Raw genomic sequence first — 22,493 nt, forward strand, 5'->3', positions numbered from 1 at the left:
GATATGAGGCCAGCAGGGCAGTACTGAAGAAAGACTGTAACTGTAACTCTGAAGACGGTATCATATCCACTACGAGTAAGCACTGCTGCAGTCAGGCTGTGCTACTGAAGTTCTTTTAGGTTTCTACTATTAAAAAAATGCCTCTAGGAAAAATGAGATCTATATATATATCATGCAATAAACAGGAAGCTTTTTCCTCCTCCAGGGTTATCTTAGAAAAGTGGCACCGCAATGTAACCAAAATGAAATGCTGGCTTCTCAGAGGGAAATGCATTATCAATATTTTAAAGGACTGCCAATTAATAATTCAAAGCTGAGGAGTCACACAGTCCTGTTCAATTTGACACTGACTAACTCAAGCCTCCACCCCCCTCCTCCAGTGCTGTCTTCCACTACGTTTGTTTGTTTACGTATGCATGTATCAAATTCAGCACAACAGGACGTCTTTAAGCAAGCAGGGTGTTTGGGGATATACAGACAAGAAATCTTACTCAACTACATCAAGCTTCAGGTGTCATTTTATTTGTGTGGGCCTCCATTCCCAGGTCTTTTAGTTTAGTAAGCCTGGTAAATAAGGACACAACAACAGAGGAAGAAAGAGAACACGCACAGTGATGGAGTATTAAATAGGTAGGAAATGAAATATTATAGAAATGTATCCCTTTAAAGGTGTAATATGTTGCACTGAAAAAAAGAAATCTACAGACCATATTTTTCTTATTGGACAGCATTAATGAAACCAATGTTAATTAGGTCAGTTAAGGAAACAATAGCAAACAAATTGACAAAAAAAACAACAATACTATTATAGTGTTAAAGTTGTAAATACAATGCAATATAATAATACAGTAAAAAAGCAAACAACTTTCATTTATATAGCGCCTTTGTAAATCCTCCTAAGGCTCTCAGCGTTCTCACATTCTACCCTCTCTTCAGATGGAACTGCATGTCCCATGATAGCCACACATTCACGTCTTAATCTTCATTGCAGTAACACACATAAACATTTCTATGACGTCACCCATTCAACCTTGGATTTGTCAAAGAGAACACTGAGAAGCGTGGATTATTTAAAAGTCTGTGTACAGCATGTTCTAGTATGAATGTAATCCGAACAGCCTGAAGAACCTCTGTTGATGTGTGTTTCTGTAGAGCTACTCCTTAGCTTCACAGTGAATGTGAATTAAAAGATGAAAAGGTATTAGGGTGGGACTTGACCACTTTGGTTGAGTGCAAATCCCTGGACACAATTCCGACTTGAAGTGGTTTGAAAGTCAAGCTGCTTCTGAAATGTCCTGTGCTGCAACTCCTTTGTTCCCAGAGTAGGTCCGATATTGTAAGAAAACGCCCTTCCTCACATACGTATCATTGATTTGGTATGGACGCTTTAGGCTGACAGCACTCTGAGCCAAGTAAAGATTTACACTCTGCTTTACACATAAATCAATGTATGGAGGGACAGCTCTTTAATTTAAATCAACCATTATTTCTTTATAATAAAGATTTATGAACTACTGTATGGAGAAGTACCAAGCTGAAACTGGCTTAGCCACCCATTAGAAACGATTACAGCACAGTCAGTAAAAAAAAAACCGGATCATTCACAAAAAACTGCAATTTTGTATTGATATTTAATTGATTTACAATTTGTAACTGTTATTGTTGCTTCCTAACACAAGGGACCTTGCTTTTAATTCCTTTATGCATGTACATCTTTTACCCACGACTTCAAAACACAGTTCTGAGCTAAAACAATCAGAAGTCAGACAGACAAACATTTCAGTCTCCTCTCCAAACCTGACCTCAATGCCATTCGGCTTGTATAATGAGCAGAACTCATTTGCTTCACAGTATGAAGTTTCTTACTTTTTATATTCCTAATGTATACAAAGCAGGACAATAATGACATTTTCAAAGATCACTTATCATGATTATCAGAATCCTGTTTTAACTCCTATAATTGTGACTTTCTGCCCAGTTAGTATTCTTTCTCTCTCACATGCTTTTTTCTCAGCCTGCTTCTCACTTGTTTGCTTTATAAATGAAGCCACACCACTGAGGGGGGACTGAATTCAAGACATGAAGACACACTTAGTAAAATCCCAGTAAAGCACAGGTTAGCATGGTCAAATGGATTTTAAAAGTATAATAGAACACCATGGTTGCCTTGATAAAGTGTGGTACCTTCAATATTAAGGCCACCATGCAGTCCCAAACACATCAAGCCAATGTTAAATTGCCTCTCAACATGCTGTAAACTACCAGTCATCTCTATTTTTTTAAAACAGTTTACATAAAGGAAAACTGAAATAAATAAGATCTAAGTAAAATTCTTTGGCAGATGTTTTGACTGTGTAGCTTTAGAAGTCAGGCTATACTTTGTTAGCCCTTTGAAGCTTCCTTGCATGGTGTTCTATTGTGCTAACAATGCCTGTCTATATTAACATGGTCTTTTCTCACAAGATCCGCTATACTGTGGCAGTTCAGTGTTCTCTATTTCATTCATTAGTTCTCATTTCCACATTATCCATCTCTCTGGTGGTAACGGTTAGACCAAATTATTGTTTATTTTACTCTATTAAAATCAGGTACAGCAAAAATAATTGATATTCAATACAGTAAAATCGTAATAACACACAGAGGCCCTGGGAACCTATAACCTATAACCTGTGCACTTTCTCCTGTTGTGGAAATTAATTTGCACCCCTCTCTCCCTGTATATTGTTTTTGAATGTCATATTACACAATTTTACAATAATAATTTGATCAAATCGATTTTACAAATGTCCCCTGCCAAAATGAATTTGGATAATAGGGTGTTTACTGTAACCAGAATTTTAGCTGGAAAGCTGAGTGTGAAAGATCCGGCATCAGAAAGCAATTTCTCAGGCTTTGCACAGCACTATCAGAATTATCGGGTGATTAATTGAATAAAAACAGACTGCAAAGTGGCTCCAATGTACCATTGCTGCCAACTGTCCAATTCTAAAAGCATACCGCTTGATAAGTCTGGGATGCAGCGTTTTCCTGTTTCTCATTTCATCTTTATCTTCTCTTCTGCACTTTTCTTAATTAGTTTTTTTTTTCACACAAGAGCAAATGTCTTCTTCCAACCCCGTATCTTCCAAACCGCACTCTGAGATCAAAGGATGTGTGGCTGCTGGTTATTTCTAGGGTCAACAAAAGCAACATGGGAGGTAAGGCTTTTTCTAGTAGAGCTCCTAAATTATGGAATGCTCTGTCTTCGTTTGTCAGGGAACCTGGAACTGTTACAGTTTTCAAGTCAAGACTAAAAACACACTTTTATAAAAATGGCTTTCTTATCTTAGTGGGTTTTAATGTAACTTTAAAATTAACTTGAAAATAGCATTCAAATAAATAACAGTCTGTATAATACAGTACTTCTGTGAACACGCATCTATTCAGTCACTCCAGGCTCTCTGGAGTATGCAACGTGCCCCCCTCTAATGAGCTCTCTCCAGGTTTATATTCCCACCCTTATCACTAGCCCCCCCCCGAGTCAATCCACTACACCTTTAAACCCAAGAATAGTTACAATAAGGGTGACATAACTGTATTATAATTAATTTAATGCTAAGATCCTTCCACTTGGTATTTAACTATACATGAATATCCACACGCACATCAATGCGATATCACAGTTAACATCCCCACCAAATGGAATACTTCCCCCTACTCCCCAAGATGGCGGTGCCCAAAGTCACCCCAACTTGCCGGTAACATTGCAAACCAAAACATGTTTTAAAAATATTTACAAAGGAGAATGACAACGACAAAGCGCAGTTACGTCTCCTAAGTAAATTATATATTTGTCTTTCCATTTTCACAGTATCTGATTCTTTTACATGTTTACATTATTTATTTGAAACAGACAATAATAAAGAAAATGTCTTTGTCACATCATCTTTTATATTTTAAGACATGGTAAAAATCATAGCGATGGTATGTATCTCAAATCACACCGTCACAACACTGATCATGTGTTTACCGTGTTGAATGTGAGTAACAGGAGAGCAAACCGGCGACCATGCACCTCACAGTATGCAATCCAAAGAGCCGGGCTTGTCTGCTTTGATTACAGCGCTTTTAAACCAGCGACCATGCACCTCACAGCATGCAATCCAAAGAGCCAGGCTTGTCTGCTTTGATTACAGTGCTTTTAAACCAGCGACCATGCACCTCACAGCATGCAATCCAAAGAGCCAGGCTTGTCTGCTTTGATTACAGTGCTTTTAAACCAGCGACCATGCACCTCACAGCATGCAATCCAAAGAGCCAGGCTTGTCTGCTTTGATTACAGTGCTTTTAAACCAGCGACCATGCACCTCACAGCATGCAATCCAAAGAGCCAGGCTTGTCTGCTTTGATTACCAAAGAGCCAGACTTGTCTGCTTTGGTGAATACAGTGCTTTTAAACTAGCGACCATGCACCTCACAGCATGCAATCCAAAGAGCCAGGCTTGTCTGCTTTGATTACAGTGCTTTTAAACCAGCGATCATGCACCTCACAGTATGCAATCCAAAGAGCCAGGCTTGTCTGCTTTGGTGAATACAGTGCTTTTAAACTAGCGACCATGCACCTCACAGCATGCAATCCACAGAGCCGGGCTTGTCTGCTTTGATTACAGTGCTTTTAAACCAGCGACCATGCACCTCACAGTATGCAATCCAAAGAGCCAGGCTTGTCTGCTTTGATTACAGTGCTTTTAAACCAGCGACCATGCACCTCACAGTATGCAATCCAAAGAGCCAGGCTTGTCTGCTTTGATTACAGTGCTTTTAAACCAGCGACCATGCACCTTACAGTATGCAATCCAAAGAGCCGGGCTTGTCTGCTTTGATTACAGTGCTTTTAACCTTATCTCACTGACAGTGGTCAGAATTCATTCAAACGGCAGTGCACCACACAATGTAACACTCGCCCCTTTGACCTCAGCAATCAGCTGTAGCCAATCTATGAGATCCGGGGCAGACACAAAGAAAAAAAAACAGATGTGATGATAGAGCTTTTAATCTCATTTCACTGACTGGGTTCAGAATCTGTAACTCCAGTGCACCACACAACACTGCCTTTACATGTGCACTGACTACATTACTGCACTTGGTTTATGCTCTCCAAAAGACTCAGTTCTGTCCTGAATCACCAGAGAAATGACAGGATTTTTATTGATTCTTAACCCTTTTTTTATTGATCCCTTAATTCATAACGTCTGACTCAATCTATAAGAATGCTGAATGATTAGACTGGTAAAGATGGTGTTACGGCATGTCACAAAGACGGCCGGAGTGGGTGGCGTCAGACCAGAAGCAGGAAATAAATAAAAAAAACGAGAGGTAGAGTTTGGTGGAGCTGAGCGAATGCTTTCGCTCAGCATTTAATAAATAAACAGAACAGAAAATAAAAAGGTTTTAACACAACACAAAACAGGACACGGCACTTACGCCAAAATAAATATATAAACAAAATGGACTAAACAGTGAACAGACAAACGAACAAACACGGTGAGTGAAAACAACTATCAATTTACTTTACTTTATTTTACTTTACTTTCTCCTTCTCTCTCTCTCCCGTTCTCCACTCACGAACACCCAACCCCGAGTGAAAGAAATGTGCATCTATATATACTGTTGTGCTGGGATTCAATTACTAATTAATTATTCACTTGAATCCCAGCACGTGAATTAATTCTGTGCAACCCCGTGCTCACATATTACATTTAACCAGCACGTGAAGTGATTTGTGCCCTCCTCGTGCCTAAATACAAATCTACATTTTTAAATACACGTGAAACACAGACCCGTTTATATCCCGTGTACCAATGACTATACACCAACATTAACACACGCACGCAACATACAACACATAATATACACACAGGGGCGGGGCACATTGCCAAACGGCATTACAGTAGTACCGGAATGGGCAAGTATTACGTTATCATAAAATTGATAGCTATGTCCTTGAGAAGGCAATTGAAATGTGTTCAGTGATAATGTCCTGTTGGAGTCACAGCACCAGGGCTCTTCTATTGTTCTCCTTTTTTTCTTACCTGGCTTGGAGCTGTTTAGAGCAAGTCTAGAGAATCCCAGGTGCTGGGACTGAGCAACACTGTGCCTTTTGAGAAGACAGGGCTGACAGAGTTGAAAGGTCATGTTGTCACGTGATTTGAATGGAATGAGGAACACTGTTCATTCTGGCCACATAGGATTCTCCAGACAAGCTCCAGAGAAGACAGATTTAGTTTAAAAATATGATACCAACTCGAAATTATTTCAAACACCATAAAACAGTGCGGTTAATGTGAAAATGGCAATTTAAGGACATTCAATTAAAATGCACTGCAGGTGCATGGCTAACAAGTGCAATGTGATTTAAAAAAAAAAAAAAAAAAGTAATACGTTCATATCAGGATTGGGTCACGCATGTTAATAACTTTACATTCAAAAAAGCAGAACAAAGGTGAATTCGATATCAGGTACCTTAAAATTCACAGAAATTTCACTATGGTTGAAGTGATTGCTTGTGAAAGTACCAGGCCCCCCTCCTAATATCATGTGCCTGCTTTGACACAAGCTGTCAGTCTCTTTAAGGGCTCATTATCCTCACTGTCCCATGTTTATTAGTGAGGTGAGCAGTCACTGCCTACAGAGCAGCAGATGATCAGAAATTATTTTAATGTAATTAGAATGTCTGATTTCTGAAACAGTATTGCTAAACTGCAAGTTTCAACTGTGCCTCCTGTCGAGATGAAGAAGTGTTTGCAGCCAAAACAGGACAATGTTATGTGGTTTCATTAGTATCAGACGCCAGCTTGAAAACATATTGTAATCCAATCAAGCTACTGCCCATGTGAGCCTGGTTTATCAAGGTGTTTATACCAACAATTTAGTCTCCAGCATTTAAAAAAAATAAAACTTGTAATATTACTAAACTAGCATCAAACACCTTTTTGACACTTTGTTGAGTCCTGAAATGAGTCCTGAGTTCTGTTGTTTCTGTCACATCAGCAAAGGCATCTGATCTGACAGACTCTCATAGCAGGGATCACTGAGTCAGCGTCACGTATCCCTCCAGAACAATTTAAAAACCTTGCAAACTCCATGGGCAAACTGGGATGCGTCTGGATTGTTCTGGAGGGACAGAGGGGCACAGTAAGCCCAATGAAACTCGAGCAGGAAATACTGCTGAGCCCCAGTTGCGCTGAAGAACACAGAGAAGGTAACCCTCATTTACCAGCTTTAATTACCTGAAATGCTCATTAAGCAAAACTTGAATTAAACACTGAAATAAAGAAAGTGCAAGCTGGGTAGGATGACACACGTAGCAGTGTTTATCATATTAATGTTATTTGTGTAGCATTTTGAAATTGAACCTCGCTCTAGGTGAGCAGGATTGATTTGCTGGCAAGAACTAATCTATGGACCTTGTGCCATGTAAATTAATTTTATTCATGTGTAAAAAAAAAAAAGTATTATAACCCTAGGGTCCACAATGGCTCACTAGCAAAAGCACGGCATGCAGGTCATGCAGGCATGGTTCCAATCCTGCTTGTGACAAGTTGCCAATCCTGGCTGGGGACCGGCTGGCAGTGCTGCATTGTCCGAGTTAAGGCGGAAAATCAGATGGGGTGATTTAGCCTTGTCGCACTTGTCACAGGGAAGTGCCTTAACCACTATGTAAATGACCAGGCTCACCTGCAAGTGTGGCTACAGAGCTTTTAATCTCATTGTACCTCCAGAGGTCAGAATTTGTAAATGGTGTTGTCAGACATTTTTGGTCAGGTAGGTATCAGCAGTTCAATGGGAAATGCCCCCTCTTTATTTCCCTGCACCTACAGTGTAGTTCTCTGTTCACAAACTTCTTGGCAGACACACACTGGACAGTATTGTGCTTCACTGCACTGAGGAAGGTAATAAATATACAATTGGCTAGTGCAGCAGTTATTACATTTCTCCAATACTCATTTGGTTTGTGTACCAGAAAAAAAAAAAAATCATCCCCAGCTTTTGTTTATATTTTTTCATGTGTTCTCATGAAGTATTTTAGACTTATAACTATTTTTCTTCTTTTAATGATGCTTAAGAACAATTTCACTCCTCTCCCCATCATTACACAGTAGAAGTTTTGATGCATATCTTAAGCTTTGCAGAGCAGAGGGAGCTCATTGCTCATTGGCCTAAGCGTGAATCAAGCTTACCCCAGGGGGACCAATCCCTTTGGGATTAACACAGAATATAACACGCAGCATGTATAATATGCATGACTGAGCTGCCTTGGGTTATATATTCCTTCTATACGGTGCACCTCTTGTATAGTAACCTATCAAAAACACCATCATGTATCGAATGCTATTAACAGAGTATACAACACACCTTATTTGAAACAAACAACCTGTATAGCCTAGAACACGCAGAGCTTCGCACACAAAGTGTAAAAAGGTGCTGATTATATTCAGAACATTAAGGTAAATCACAATATAAAAAAAATCTATGCATGATTAATGCTAGAAACACAATAAGATCTGGGATCTAGAAACATGACACATGCTCATCATCAGTTTAGGTTCACACAGATCGATCAAAGAGAGTGCTGGCACAGTATGGGTTACACAAGATCCTTCAGTCAATGTTGGCACCTTTACTGTGCACACAAGAGGATACCGCAACTGTAAGTGCAGCCATGCCTTGTAATGTCACGCACTATAGTCAAAGCTGCTTCCTCATGATTACCCTGAGGCACCAACACCACATCAGTTCCACTATACTGCACCCCTCTCCCCTTGGGGACTACTGTAGTTCAATACTTTGTGTACAGAAAATGCCTATAGCCCTGCCTGATGCATTACACAGCAGAACAACAAGCATGCAAGTGTAATACAATATCAGCTATGTGTTGTGGATAATAAATCCCTCTTTATGTTTCGGCTCTTCCCACCAATACCTCCCACTTTACTTTGCGGTGAAGTGGGAAGTGTGATCCACAATGGCCTGACAATCCACCCAGGCTTCTGTAACGTGCTTTTCACAGCTATTCACATGCACTGACGCTCAACGCTTTGCTGCTCAGCCCCTCTCCATTGCACTCTAGTTCCAGTCGGGGGTTCAGTCAGAAAATGAATCAGGTTTTACTGCCTTCTGTAATGGCTTTGGGGTTCATTTAAATGAGTTAAAGGAAGGGGCAGTAGTAAAACCAGACTTTTCATTATATTTGACTGTGAAGGGGTGGCTGTGCGCTACGCCTCAATCCTCTACAAAGCAAACAACAGCTACAATATTTGGCCACACATATTTGGAGTTAAAATATCAAATATATTTGAAGGTCTCCCTGTTTTTCTATATTTACGATGCACATGAATAATATGTATGTGAATTTTTTTTGTATTATTATTATTGGTATTTCTTTAAAAGTAATTAGTTTAACAGTGGCAATTCAGAATGCTTTATTCTAATTCTTCTATGATTCTTTTTCAGAGGAAGCAAATAATAGGTTCTCTCAGGATTCGTTATAACCTAAAAACAAAAAAATAAACAAACACTCTGATTTCTTTCTCTTTTTACAAGAGCTCTAGACTGGTTTGTTCTTATCAGAAGTCCCAGGTAAGAACAAAGAGAACCATCCACAGGGTTCTGTCATTGTTATAATGCTGCACTTCTGATAGAAATCTAGCATTGTGATTGGCTGCTATTTATTATTATTTATTTCTTAGCAGACGCCCTTATCCAGGGCGACTTACAATTGTTAGAAGATATCGCATTCTTTTTACATACAATTACCCATTTATACAGTTGGGTTTTTACTGGAACAATCTAGGTAAAGTACCTTGCTCAAGGGTACAGCAGCAGTGTCCCCCACCTGGGATTGAACCCACAATCCTCCTGGTCAAGAGTCCAGAGCCCTAACCACTACTCCACACTGCTGCCCTACTACTCCACACTGCTGCCCTATTTACTAGAATTTACTATTCTCTTTTGACCCTTTCCTGAGCTGGTAGAGGGAGGTCCTTTTCCAAGGAAAGCTTCTCTTTGCCGCAGTGGCTTCTAAGGGTCATACAGGTTATGGACCGTCCAAGATCTATTACCCAATTTCATTCTTCATCCATCACTAGGCAGGCACCACCGTTTTATTGTGAATATACTGTGGAAGCCAGACAGTGAATAATTAGTACTCTTTCATTGTGCGAAAAAGAAAAACAACAGCAGTTAATGGTAGTAATAAATACCTAGAAAATAAATACAATAAATAAATGCACAACAGCTAGGGGTTGGGCCATTCATTGCCCAGTTGAACGTCATGTATTTCCTTTTTTTATTTTAAAATGCATTACAATGTATTTCCCTGATTACATTTCTTCTGCCATTAGAATAAAGACAGACACATGTAAAGCCTCAAATGCAGAATGCAGTTACAGAATATGTAAAGAAATCTCTGACAGTCTGTCACGTTGGATACACTATGTAGATAAAGTGCTTTGTGTCCTTCTGAGAATTCTTCAAGTCACTGGGGGTCCACTCATTGAATTCTGAGATCACTATAACTTACCTAGGGAATATTGTGAATCATTGACAGTACCTGCGGAATTGGCTCAGGTTTCCCTATAAGATGCTTAGAAAATCAATAATTAATTTTAGTATGAGCAGCACAGCCTGCATTATCTCATGACATCAAGCCATCATTGAATATTCAAATAAAAGATATCTAGTGCGTGACACAGCTCTATGTTGCCAGCACGACGGGGTGTTGTTGCTGCTACTCTCACCTCCATCTGCCAAAGCTGCGAGTTTCTTCTCCTTCCAAATGAATTAACTCATGTGCCTATGTATACAGGGGCTCACATTCCTCTCACTGCTGGTACCAATGCACCTGTGAACACAGTAATGTGCCTTTTAAAGTTTTGATTTATAATGCATTTGAAGAGGTAAAAGCTATAATTCATAGCTGAATGTGAAGATTACACTTGACAGTTGAAATAGAGAATCAACTGGGCTAAGAAGAAGAATCCCCACAGATGAGTTTTAAATAGAGGTGTGTTTTAGTTGCCCCTTGAGTTGTAATCGCGACAGAACTGCATTTGTTTTGAGATCCTTGGTGCAATTACAACAGTTGCCCATATGATGGCACTATGTGCAATGCATAAACCTATCAGATAAAAGCATCACAAGTATCCTTCCAACTGAGTGGCAGAAACCAGAGAATATGCAGCGCACAGCTTCATCATAAATCTAATTACATCATCCAGGTTAGTGATGGGGCCCGCTTGATTTAATTTGGCTTGAAATGCTATTCATGGAATTACCTTAATTGCCTGAGGATCGGTCAGGGAGGTAAATGAGAAAAGGTCCTCTGCAAGTGAATGTACAATAAATATAAAGCAATGATAAGCAATAAGTAATAACGTCTGAATGGTTGACACTGCTAAACACAATCCGTCCCTAGCCTGTACATCAATAGAAGACCATGGTGAGTTACTGTAGGCATTATTTCCATCTGTCTGCAGTGGAGCACTGGGGAAATCCAGTGCAGTCAGAGCTTGGCGCTTCTATTATTTTTGTAAGTGTGTACTGTTACTTTCTGGTTCAATTATGTGGAAAAATCAGCTAACTACATTTTTTTTTAAATTATTTATTTTTATTAATTGGTCATTTAGCAGATGCTTTTATCCAAAAGCGAATTACAGAGACTAGGGGGTTAACTATGCATCAACGACTGCTGCTGCAGAGTCACTTGCAATAGGACTTTGTTTTGTTTCACGTCTCATCCAAAAGGCGGAGCACAAAGAGGTTAAGTGACTTGCTCTGGAATTGAACTGGGAACCTCCCAGTAACAAGCCCTTTTCTTTAACCACTGGACCACCAAGATGTTGGACTGTACACTCTACTACCGTTTTCTTGTCACTATTTGATATGTTCAGTATTTTGTTTAGTTAGCAGCAGGGTATGAAATCTTGGTAATTTTGAGTTTCAGCTGTCAGAGAGAGTTTGTATAGCTGCAGTTAACTGTGGAAGAGTGGAAGTCTGCAAGAGACAGCAGGAATCAGGGAAGGGAACCAGGCTGCTGAAGAAAAACACCCAGAGAAAGTTGGGTTATTTTGTTTTATTCCACCTCAAAGTCTTGCCTGACTGTTCACTGGAACTCTCCTCCAGAACAGGAATCCTACACTGGAACTCTCTTCCAGAACAGGAATCCTACACTGGAACTCTCTTCCAGAACAGGAATCCTACAATGGAACTCTCCTCCAGAACAGGAATCCTACACTGGAACTCTCCTCCAGAACAGGAATCCTACACTGGAACTCTCCTCCAGAACAGGAATCCTACACTGGAACTCTCTTCCAGAACAGGAATCCTACAATGTAACAATACAAAGGGGTTGCAGCCTCAATGTGCTCTGACCTCATAAACCTGAGATTTAAAATGTAAATTACAGTATGCTGCCTTCTGCTTTCATTTTAATTATCTTTTTGTTCTCTGCATGTTCCACTGTTTCATACATCTGTTTTCCCCATTTCATTTAGCTTTCACAATCCCTGGTGCTGTCGCCTAAACCCGCTTCCCCGGAGCTTCCATTTGCTTTTACAATTAACAGCTTTCCTAAAAAGGCACATTCATTAAAAACATTTTTAATAATTAAATCAGATAGTGTACATGTTTTAGCCACACTGGGGAGTGTAGAAAAACTCCAGGGCCAGTATTAACATAAAAACACAGCTGTCTTTCTGTCAGGGAAACTTTCCTCTCCTTCACTGTGAAATTCAGATCTCTTTTTTCAGTGCCTTTTCTGAGATGCCTCGTTGCTTTTATTTGTCTCTCCTAATGTGAAACGTGTAACATAAAATTAAGAAACACAATGGTTGTAACAGTATGAAACCTGCATTACATGTGGTCTCTTTTAAAACAGACTGCCTCTCGTCTCACTGGCCTTGTGGTCCAGTATTGATCTCTTTGTGAGATGCTGCAGAGAACCAGGTTTGTTATAGGTGTGTTTAACAAACAGGTAACTGCAATGGATCATCTGAGGCAGGGTTACCATATGTCTCCATGTACACTAACAGAGTTTTGGGCAGTTCAGGTAAGTGTAGTCCTGCTGTGAAAGGTGCCCGAGACAAAATACTGAACATTTTTAATATCAAATAATGACAACAAAACAGTAGTAGACTGTACATGCCAGAATGCATTGCGATGTGAGTTTAATTTCTTAGCGGTACTGTGAGTTGAAACCATCCCACTGTCCTCGTGTACAGCTATGGACAAAAGCTTTGCATCACCCTACAGAATGAACTAATTTTGCTTCACAAAGTTGAATGAAACCTGCTGATTAATGACACATGAAACTTGCATTGTGTCATTGTCTCTGCCCACCAGCATCCTGAAAAGAAAACATTAAGGATATGCAGACTGTACAAGACCAATAATTAAAACATGCACCGTACTAATTTGGTTCTGCTAACTCCTGGGAGGACATTGTCACAGGGTTATTATTATAGTAACATTGTGAAAAGAAAACTACCCAGCATATCAAGGTTAAACAGGGAGTTCTTTTGGCAGAGCACTTCACACAATGTAATCTAGGCTTCACTTTCTCTTTATTGCAGGTCTTGGCATTCTTCCATTTTTACCTTACAAGTACTATAATATTGAAAGCTGCCACCTTATTACTAAAACCCTGTAATATTAAACAGCAGGGTGCCCCCTGCAGAAAGAAACGATGCAAACACTGCCATCTAGACTTCACTTACTTTGCAATACCATGGTTCTGTTTTGCAAATACTGTAATATGCAAAACAGAACCTTCCTATTAGCTTCAAATTTAATTTTCTTAATTTGTTTCCTGCTCACTAAAAAAATGGTTCTTGCTTGCAATTACTCAGTTGTATTTGTTTTGTCCTTTAAGGTGCTTTGCATCTGAATTCAGGAGATGCTGTTCAGTTCAAGTTGCCTTGACACCCATATATATATATATATATATATATATATATATATATATATATATATATATATATATATATATACTGCTGTGCAAAAGTGGGGGTGTGGGGGTGGGGGTGGGGGTGGGGGGGTGGGGTGTGGGGGTTGGGGGCGGGGGTTATACTACCATAGAATCAACCTGCTTTAATACTACCATAGAATCCATTTACAGAACGTCATGTCACGTATACATTTTAAACAAAATTATAAAAGTTGTACTTTTTTTAATCTCCTTTCTTATGTAAAAGTATCACCGATGCATTGTTCCAGTCATTTGGCACTTTCTTTTGCTTAATACAATCTGTAAAAATAATCGTTATGCCGTCTTCTCCGGATGCCTTTCCTGTCTTCATATGTTTGATAGCATGCTTCTGGAGCATTTCTACATTGGATTTCGTCATCACGAGTTTCTCCAGCGCTGTGTTTAGGTGTATTTTCCATCTTACAAGTCTGTGGTCACTTCCTGTGTTAACATTGTTTTGCACTGAGATATCTTGTACGGTGTGCCTCTTGTTGGTGAGTATGTAGTCAATTTCATTCTTCACTCCTTTGGGTTCTCTCCATGTCCATTTTCTGATGGGTTTCTTCTGGAATAAGGTGTTCATGATGAATAAGTTATTGTTCTCTGCAAATCCAACTAGTCTGTCGCCCCTCTCGTTCCTGTCGCCATGTCCAAATTTGCCGACCGAATTCTCGTCTTCTTGCTGGGCTCCTATTTTGGCGTTGAACTCACCGATGATGAACTTATAGTGGCTCTTCCCATTTTTGTGTAGTTCTTATACATCTTCATAAAAATCTCAGAAAGGCCATTAAAAATCTTTTAAATTGATGTAAGGCACGACAGGGTCAGATAAACAATGCACGACTGAGACGCGAAAAATGCAAACAGCAGAACATGCAAAAATGACTTTTGCACAGCAATGTATATACATATATATACACAGGTGTTGCTGATAAAGATCAGAGGGACCTGTGGGCAGTGTACGTGCCTGCCATGACGTCAAGGAGTTGACGGGCGAACAGGCTGCAGGTGTGGTTAGGTAGGCAATTATTGTTTGAACATGGTATAATATCATTAGCCTTAATTGGCCCACACATGTAGCCTGTATCAGCTAAATTCCTGGCTGATGAGGGGCTGGTAAAAGAGAGCCTGTACAGCTAGTCAGGCGTCTCTTTTCGACCTAAAAGCAGTCTGGGTTCATCTATGCCCGAAACAGGAGCATGAGAGTTAACATACGTGTCGTGAAAAGCTGTCTATTGTGTCTGCAAGTCCCTGTTTGCTACAGGGGCTGTGGGGATCTGCCTATTGGGGTCCCGAACTAATCAGTGAAGACCTACCTGCAGGGCTGGAGTCTGGACCGAGGGACTTATAAACAAACACCCAGCGTGGAGTTCCAACCGGGGGTTCAGAGACAGAGTGTACCGGTTTAATAGAACAACTACGGGACGGAAACGGGGACTCCTGCACGGACGTTCGGGACAGTTACTGGCCAGGCACTGCCAGGCGAAAACACTCTTCCACCAGCTGGCCATGGTTAAGTGTCCAGTTGGTTTACATCGTCTTTCTTTTTTTTATTATTTTTCTTTTTGAATCCTGTTTGAATTGTTTATTGCCAGTTTGAATACGTCTGAGTAAGGGGATTGTCTTTTCTGTTTCAAAACTAAACCTCAATAAACCCTCAGTTTTGATTGGAAACACCTGTCTGCCTCCTCTGTGTGACCCACCCGCTCACAATATCTATATATATATATATATATATATATATATATATATATATATATATATATATATCTATATATATATATATATATATATATATACATATATATATATATATATCTATATATATATATATATATATATATATATATATATATATATATATATATATATATACATATATATATATATATATATATATATATATATACACACATATATATATATATATATATATATATATATATATATATATATATATATACACACACATACAAACTATAGGCTAGATCAGCCAGCACCATACAGTGATCAGATACTTTGCTTTGGAGATGGTGCTGCTACTTACTAATATAAGGAGGCTGATCAAGCCTACAGTTGTCTAAAGCAGGCAACTATAACTGAAGAGCAGTGCCTCAACTCATGGTCCAAGCACAACATTGGAGTGTGCAATAAGCAATAAAACATCTTAAAAAGGTAAAGGAACAGTAAATAAAGGAACAGTAAATAAACTAAAATGTAATTTGAAGTGCGAGTACCTAATGTACAAACTCGACAGGCATGTCTGTAAAAGTAAACTCTGTGTTTGAACATTACAACCATGAACAGTAATGACGGAACTGTCCTGTACTGTAGTATGCTGGCTACTATTGTTAGAAGCTAGGTTACACGCATGAAGAATTAGTAATCAACGCCCATCCCCAAAAGAAGCGATCTGTCTCAAGAATTACACCACAATAGATCATTAAATTGATTAGATGGGTGTACAGTACTAACTGGAATTACACCTGAGCACAAGCCCAAACCTACTGCATACAGAACAGCATTTTCAACTTAACTGGATACAACATGTAGGAAAGTCAATGTGGAACGCTGTATGAACAGCTGATCGTGTTACATTTTAAGCATACTTTCTCAGTCAAGAAATCCAGCAAGCCAGGTGCTGCCAACAAGTATAAACCTGCACGCAAGCATCTGTTACAGAAAGCACACACCGTGCCATTTGAAATAAAAAGGACCCTGAAAGACTGGTGAAATATTTTAACGGTAACTTGAATTTGAGATACACTTCAAGGTGATCCGCTACTGTTTTTGTTGTGCATCATTTTCATGCATCATCCTACATATATTAAATGTATAAATCACAAACGTCATCATGGTTATTTTGACTGTCTTCTGTATGACCTTTTTTATGTGTTTCCCTACAAATAATAATGAAAAATAAAATGTCTGTTTTTTAAAAATTCAAGCATGGGGACTCACCGTTTATTTTTGTGATAGTCTTACTTTCGAATGAGCAAAATACCATAATAAAATTAAAGATTTGTGGATAGAATTACTAAAAACATTATATTTCCATGCAGTATATACCTGTAGGCATACAGTACAGAAATGTGTGTTTTGGGATACTGTTACTTGTTTCTTATTTGTTCAGCAATGTAAATGAAATACCATCAAAATGAAGACATTCCATCAATATCATAAAGTCCAGTGACCCACCTGAGCATGACCAAAGCCACACATATACAGCAAGCCCTTTGCATAATTCCTTGTGTTGCAGTAATGGACATGGTCATGTAAAGCTCAGATGTCTCGAGATGGCAGTTGCTGCAGCAGTCAGGTCTATTAAAGACCACATCAGTTATGCACTGCAGTCTGGTATTTTCCAAGCAAAACTCAGAAGCTTAAGAAGGCTTGAGAACATACTGCACCTGTAAGTGGTTTTATTCTAAGGACACGATTGGATTAAATAAACACATGTAGATAAATGCACCAATTAAAATGTGACGATGCCTTTCAGAACAGCTGCCGGGGTTTTTATCTCGTTTTTGCTTGATAAGACACAGAAGCTGGTGGTGTTTGGAGCTCTGTGATGAAGACCTGTTGGGAAAGCCAGTTCTGGTTGGAGATCGGGTTCATATTTACAGTAGGTCAGTGCATTTCCTAAATACTAAGCTTAATCTCCTTTCACTCCAGTGAAGTGTCATGGGCAGGCCCTCTTAGAAAGAACAACCATTGAGAGGTAGTTTGGTCCAATGCTCAAAGTTCTTATAAGACACAATTTGCCTTCCAGAGTGCGGCTGAGTGGTGGGGCATACAAAACTACAAACCACACATGCTCTAATCCAGCAGGAGTGGCTCCCAAAGTTGTCCACCTTGCATGGTACCAGAGTTCCTGTTAGTGGATAATATGACCTGTTCTACTCACATCCAGTAGTACTGAGTCCATCACAGTGGCATTATCTATGGATGTTCTCAGGGATAAGCCATGTGAACTTACCTTTGTTTCACAGCAGTTTGGTTTCACTGGCACACTTCAGTTTTAAAAGCATTTCAGTTGTGTTCATACTGTACTTGATTAACAGCCTGATTCCACACTTACTGGGCCATTTGCAACATCAGCAGCTAGTGTCACTCTTCAAAGAGCACAGCCCTGATAAAAATGACTTGATGAGAAAAATAAAGTAAAAAAACAGCCCAATTGCAAAGAAAGTGGCTTCCATTCAGCCGCATTAAAGATATCAGTCACAGGAATCACGTTCAGAGCTATGAGGCTGCTTCTACTCTGCATTAACTCAATTACAGGTTTCTATAAATGACACTGCACTTAGACAAATGAGGTATAACTAACAGTTCTGAAATACTGCCAGTGACAACGCCTCTCCTTCTTAACCCTAAAAGTGCTGAATATAGAAGTTTGGACATTAATATCCACACACGCACGCACGCACACACGCACGCACGCACGCACACATATATATATATATCAGGACTTTGACTAGGTCATTCCAGAACATTGATTCTATTCTTCTTTAACCATTCTGAAGTAGATTTTGATGTGTGCTTTGGATCGTTGTCATGTTGGAATGTCCAGTTGTGCTTTAAACCAAGTTTTGTAGCGGAGGGTTTCAGATGATTGGTCAATATCTTTTGGTATGCTATGGAATTTATTTTTACCATGTATTGGAACTAAATTTCCTGTTCTGTTTGAGGAAAAACAGCCCCATATTACAACCTCCATGCTTGACAGTAGATATGGTGTTCTTTCTTTGTACGCCTCACCAGGCTTTCTCCAAACGTAATGACTATCAAAGTGACCAAATAGCTCGATTTTTGTTTCATCACTACACAAAACCTTTGACCAGAACTCATATCCTCATTCAAATGCCGTTTTGCAAACTTTAAGCGATTGTCCTTGTGACATTTTCCTAAGAGTGGCTTTTTCCTTGGCCTGCGACCATTGAGACCTTCACCATGCAATACTCGACCTATGGTTGAAATGGAAATCCCAGTCCCACTTGCAGCCAATTCACTTTGAATATATTTGGCAGTCAATCTCAGATTGTTATTAACCTTCCTCACAATTCTTCTACTTGTTCTTGGTGAAAGAACCTTCTTTCTTCCAGACCGAGGGAGCATTGTGACAGTACCATGAGTCTTGATAACAGAAAACAGTTGAAATTGGGATACTCAAATTCTTGGAAATCTTCCTGTATCCTTCTCCAGTTTTAGGACAATAAATAATTTTCTGCCTAAGGTCTTCAGATAGCTCTTTACTTTTTCCCATATTGACTTATTGGTAACGACAGCAATCATCCTATGCCTTTTATACTCTAAGAATATTCCCCTACTATATTGGGGTTTGTAAACTTCTGACTACAACGGTGAGGTTGTACGTAAATGATGCTCGTCAGCTTCATTTTACCCTTGTCATCCCCAGACACTGACTCAAGATGTCAAACCCATCTGCTTACTGTAACCAAATAGCAGTGCCAGTCTGCACATTATGATTATTAAGAACGGCTTCCTCTGTGCAGCTAGCAACCCACTTTACAGGAAAAAAGGGTATTAAAGTATAGTAACCAGATGATTTACACTGTATGGTCCAAAGTGCAATTTCCAAGAGTCCCAAAGATATGTTTCATTCATCTGTCAGACCATCGACTGAGACATGTGTCACCTAATGGCAAAGTACTTCTGAATCCCAAACGAGGTACTGGATGTAAAATGAAACAGACAAGAGAGACAGGAATATAAAGCAGATAGTGGTCCTAGATTTGATACCGGTGTAATATAACTTGAGACGCTCTATCATAAAATCTTACAGAAGACAGGTGGTCTTGTTTTGTATTAGCCTACCTTGAGTTTCTTTTTAGTGTTAACTAAACAAAAGGCCTATAATTAAGGAGTGAGGTAACTGGGATGTCACACTGAAGACCGGTATCAGGTGTTATTTATGCAACAGGCCACATTAAATAATGTATTGGGGTGCTTAAAACTGGAGACAGCCATGCTGCTTTCATTTCAGCCATGGCATTTCACCAGTCTAATTGCATGCTGTTCTCACTGGCTGTTGTACTTTACATTCATATTTCCAGCCCTCGGCTTAGGCATTTAAATACCAGTTTAAAAAGGGGCATATTTAACACTGCAATAAATTACCACATAAACGTTTCACCCCTCTCCAAAAACACTGAGACCTCCACCACTGTAATTCCAATGCCATCTGTTTTTGTAATTAATAACAAAGTCACCCAGCGAAACACTGCTTTGTAAACACAATCTAGGTATCTAAGGTTTTACTCAGGATATATGTTACCATGCAACGTCATCCTTTTTCAATGGGGCAATTTACCATGCCCAGGAATGAAGGACTGTGCGGTACAGTATTTAAACATACCACAGTTTATGTCAAGCATATGGTGCTAATTAAATGTAGCTGCAACTGTAAGTGAATAACACTACTGACTACAGAAATAGTACAACTTAGTGTGTGAATTATTCAGGATACAAGAACAAGCCATGTGACAAGACCTATGATGCACAGCGCAGGCCACAGTGTTGGACAGTATGGCGTGGTGATAATACAAACTCACTGAACTGTGACAATTCATTTCCGTGGTCTTGTACACTTACAACAGTGAGTCAATAACGTGCGGCAGTACTAAATTAAATTATGTTAACTTAAATTAAGTTAAATTATGGTTAATACTAAAGTAATTCAAGTCAGTGAAGGGAGGGTAGAGGGGTTAAAACGCAAGAAAGCACGGAACCCTTCAAAAAGGGAAAACACGTAATTTGTTACATAGACTATGGAATTTAGACAAGTAATAGACAAGTAATACTAATACTTGAATATTTTAGAACCATACAGTACTTGCCTGCTTACCAATATCAATGTGAGCATCGGACTGCATGCATTAGTTACTGCAGTTACATGTTCGTAAGACACCCGCTACCACCAAAACCAGGCATCTTTTTTTAATGAAACGGTGAGTAAAATACGCACTACTTCCTAATAACAAATGCGTTCAAACATGCTTACTTACAGACTCGCTCGCATTCTGCGTGAGGCAGTCCTCTGCCTCGCTTTCTGCTGGGTCCAGCAGCCTCTCCAAGCAGGCAGACCCCAAGGAGGAGCTCTTCTGATGGGACAGGATGAGGTGAGACACTGCGGGCTCGGGGCTCCCCTGCTGCTGTTTCGCAGTGCAGTTCGGTTCTGCGTTTGCTGGTGCGACTCCTACCTGCTTCTCCAGCTGTTCTTTATTATCAGGGTCGCCTTGGTTGCAGACAGACCTCTCGCAGTCAAGAGGCTGCGGGGCAGAACAGCAGAGATTCGGCTGAGAAGAGGAAAGTACGCGGTCCAGCACGTGACTCTTTTTCTTGAAGATCCATTTACTGCCGGGCTCTTTTTTCTCTTCTGCACTGCGGCGGTCAGATCCGAATTTGGAGCTGAGAAAAGGTTTGGTTTTCTCTTGAAAACTCTTCCACATCTTTTTCTGGTAGGACAGTGCCTCTTGCTCGGACGCACTGCCATCCTGAAGCTTTTCCTGCATTCTCCCCGCGTAGCAGCAGCCAGTCCGTGCTGAGCAACCCGGGAAACAGGCTCGAATTGGTTTGAACAGCGTAACGATCGAAGCGCAATGAAATACCACTATTACTACATTGACACGGAGCGAGGGAGGGAGGGGTGAAGTTTTCTCCTATCTCGATTCTTCCCGTTGGGACCTTGTTTGTAACGGGAATTTCCAAAAAGGATCAGCATTATTTAAGAAAAAATAAAAGACTGGCATTCTTGTTTTCTCATGCTGCGGAAGTAGTGGTTTCCTTGTACAGTATGTGAGCAGCCCGTGTGGTTATAGTAAAAAGCTTCAATGGAAAAAGAAAACTGAAGTTTGCATATACATGCCCTCAAATGTACACCCGCCCCCATGCTTATTTATTTAAATAATTACCGTGAACAGCAATACGCCATATACAATATACCAAAGTTAACATAATGTACACAAGCATCATTACCAGAGTTTGTTATAGAATAGAATAAAGTACTAACGGAGCTAGCAGCACTTAAAATAAACAAATCCCCAGGGCCTGATGCAGGAGTCTTTAGGGAAACTAGAGAACAGACTTTTAAACCAATGTATTCAACAAATATATAAATAAAGGAGCACAATTGGCAATATTGTTTCTATATTTAAAAGAGAGATACATTTGACCCTGGCAACTACATACCTATACATTTAACATCAATCATATGTAAAATCATGGAAACTATAATAAAGACCAAAATGGATGAATATTTATATAGTAACAACATCGTAGGAGACCGCCAACATGGCTTTAGGAAGGGTAGATCTTGTTTAACTAATTTACTGGATTTCTTTCAGGAGGTGACGACTAGAGTGGACAAGGATAGTGCGTAAGACATAATCTACTTGGATTTTCAAAAAGCATTTGACAAAGTATCGCACAAAAGACTAAACTTAAAGATTAAATCAGTAGGAATAAA

At 39.6% G+C, this 22,493-nt stretch overlaps 1 protein-coding gene across 7 annotated transcripts in view; it reads right to left on the bottom strand.

Moving 5' to 3' along the window:
• Positions 1-21,834, bottom strand: part of LOC117404022 (multiple C2 and transmembrane domain-containing protein 1-like) — a 150,701-nt gene extending 128,867 nt beyond the window's left edge. For 4 of the 7 annotated variants that reach the window (XM_058986607.1, XM_058986416.1, XM_058986325.1 and 1 more), the window contains exon 1: positions 21,034-21,833. In XM_058986607.1, coding sequence (XP_058842590.1) covers positions 21,034-21,540 — 507 coding nt within the window. In that variant the 5' untranslated portion in view covers positions 21,541-21,833. Of the gene's footprint in view, positions 1-21,033 lie in introns of all 7 variants that reach the window. The other 3 variants (XM_058986470.1, XM_058986366.1, XM_058986508.1) reach the window with 2 other exon arrangements.
• Between the last annotated feature and the right edge of the window lie 659 nt (positions 21,835-22,493).

Source organism: Acipenser ruthenus, chromosome 1 (genome assembly GCF_902713425.1).
Source record: "Acipenser ruthenus chromosome 1, fAciRut3.2 maternal haplotype, whole genome shotgun sequence".
NCBI lineage: Eukaryota > Metazoa > Chordata > Actinopteri > Acipenseriformes > Acipenseridae > Acipenser > Acipenser ruthenus.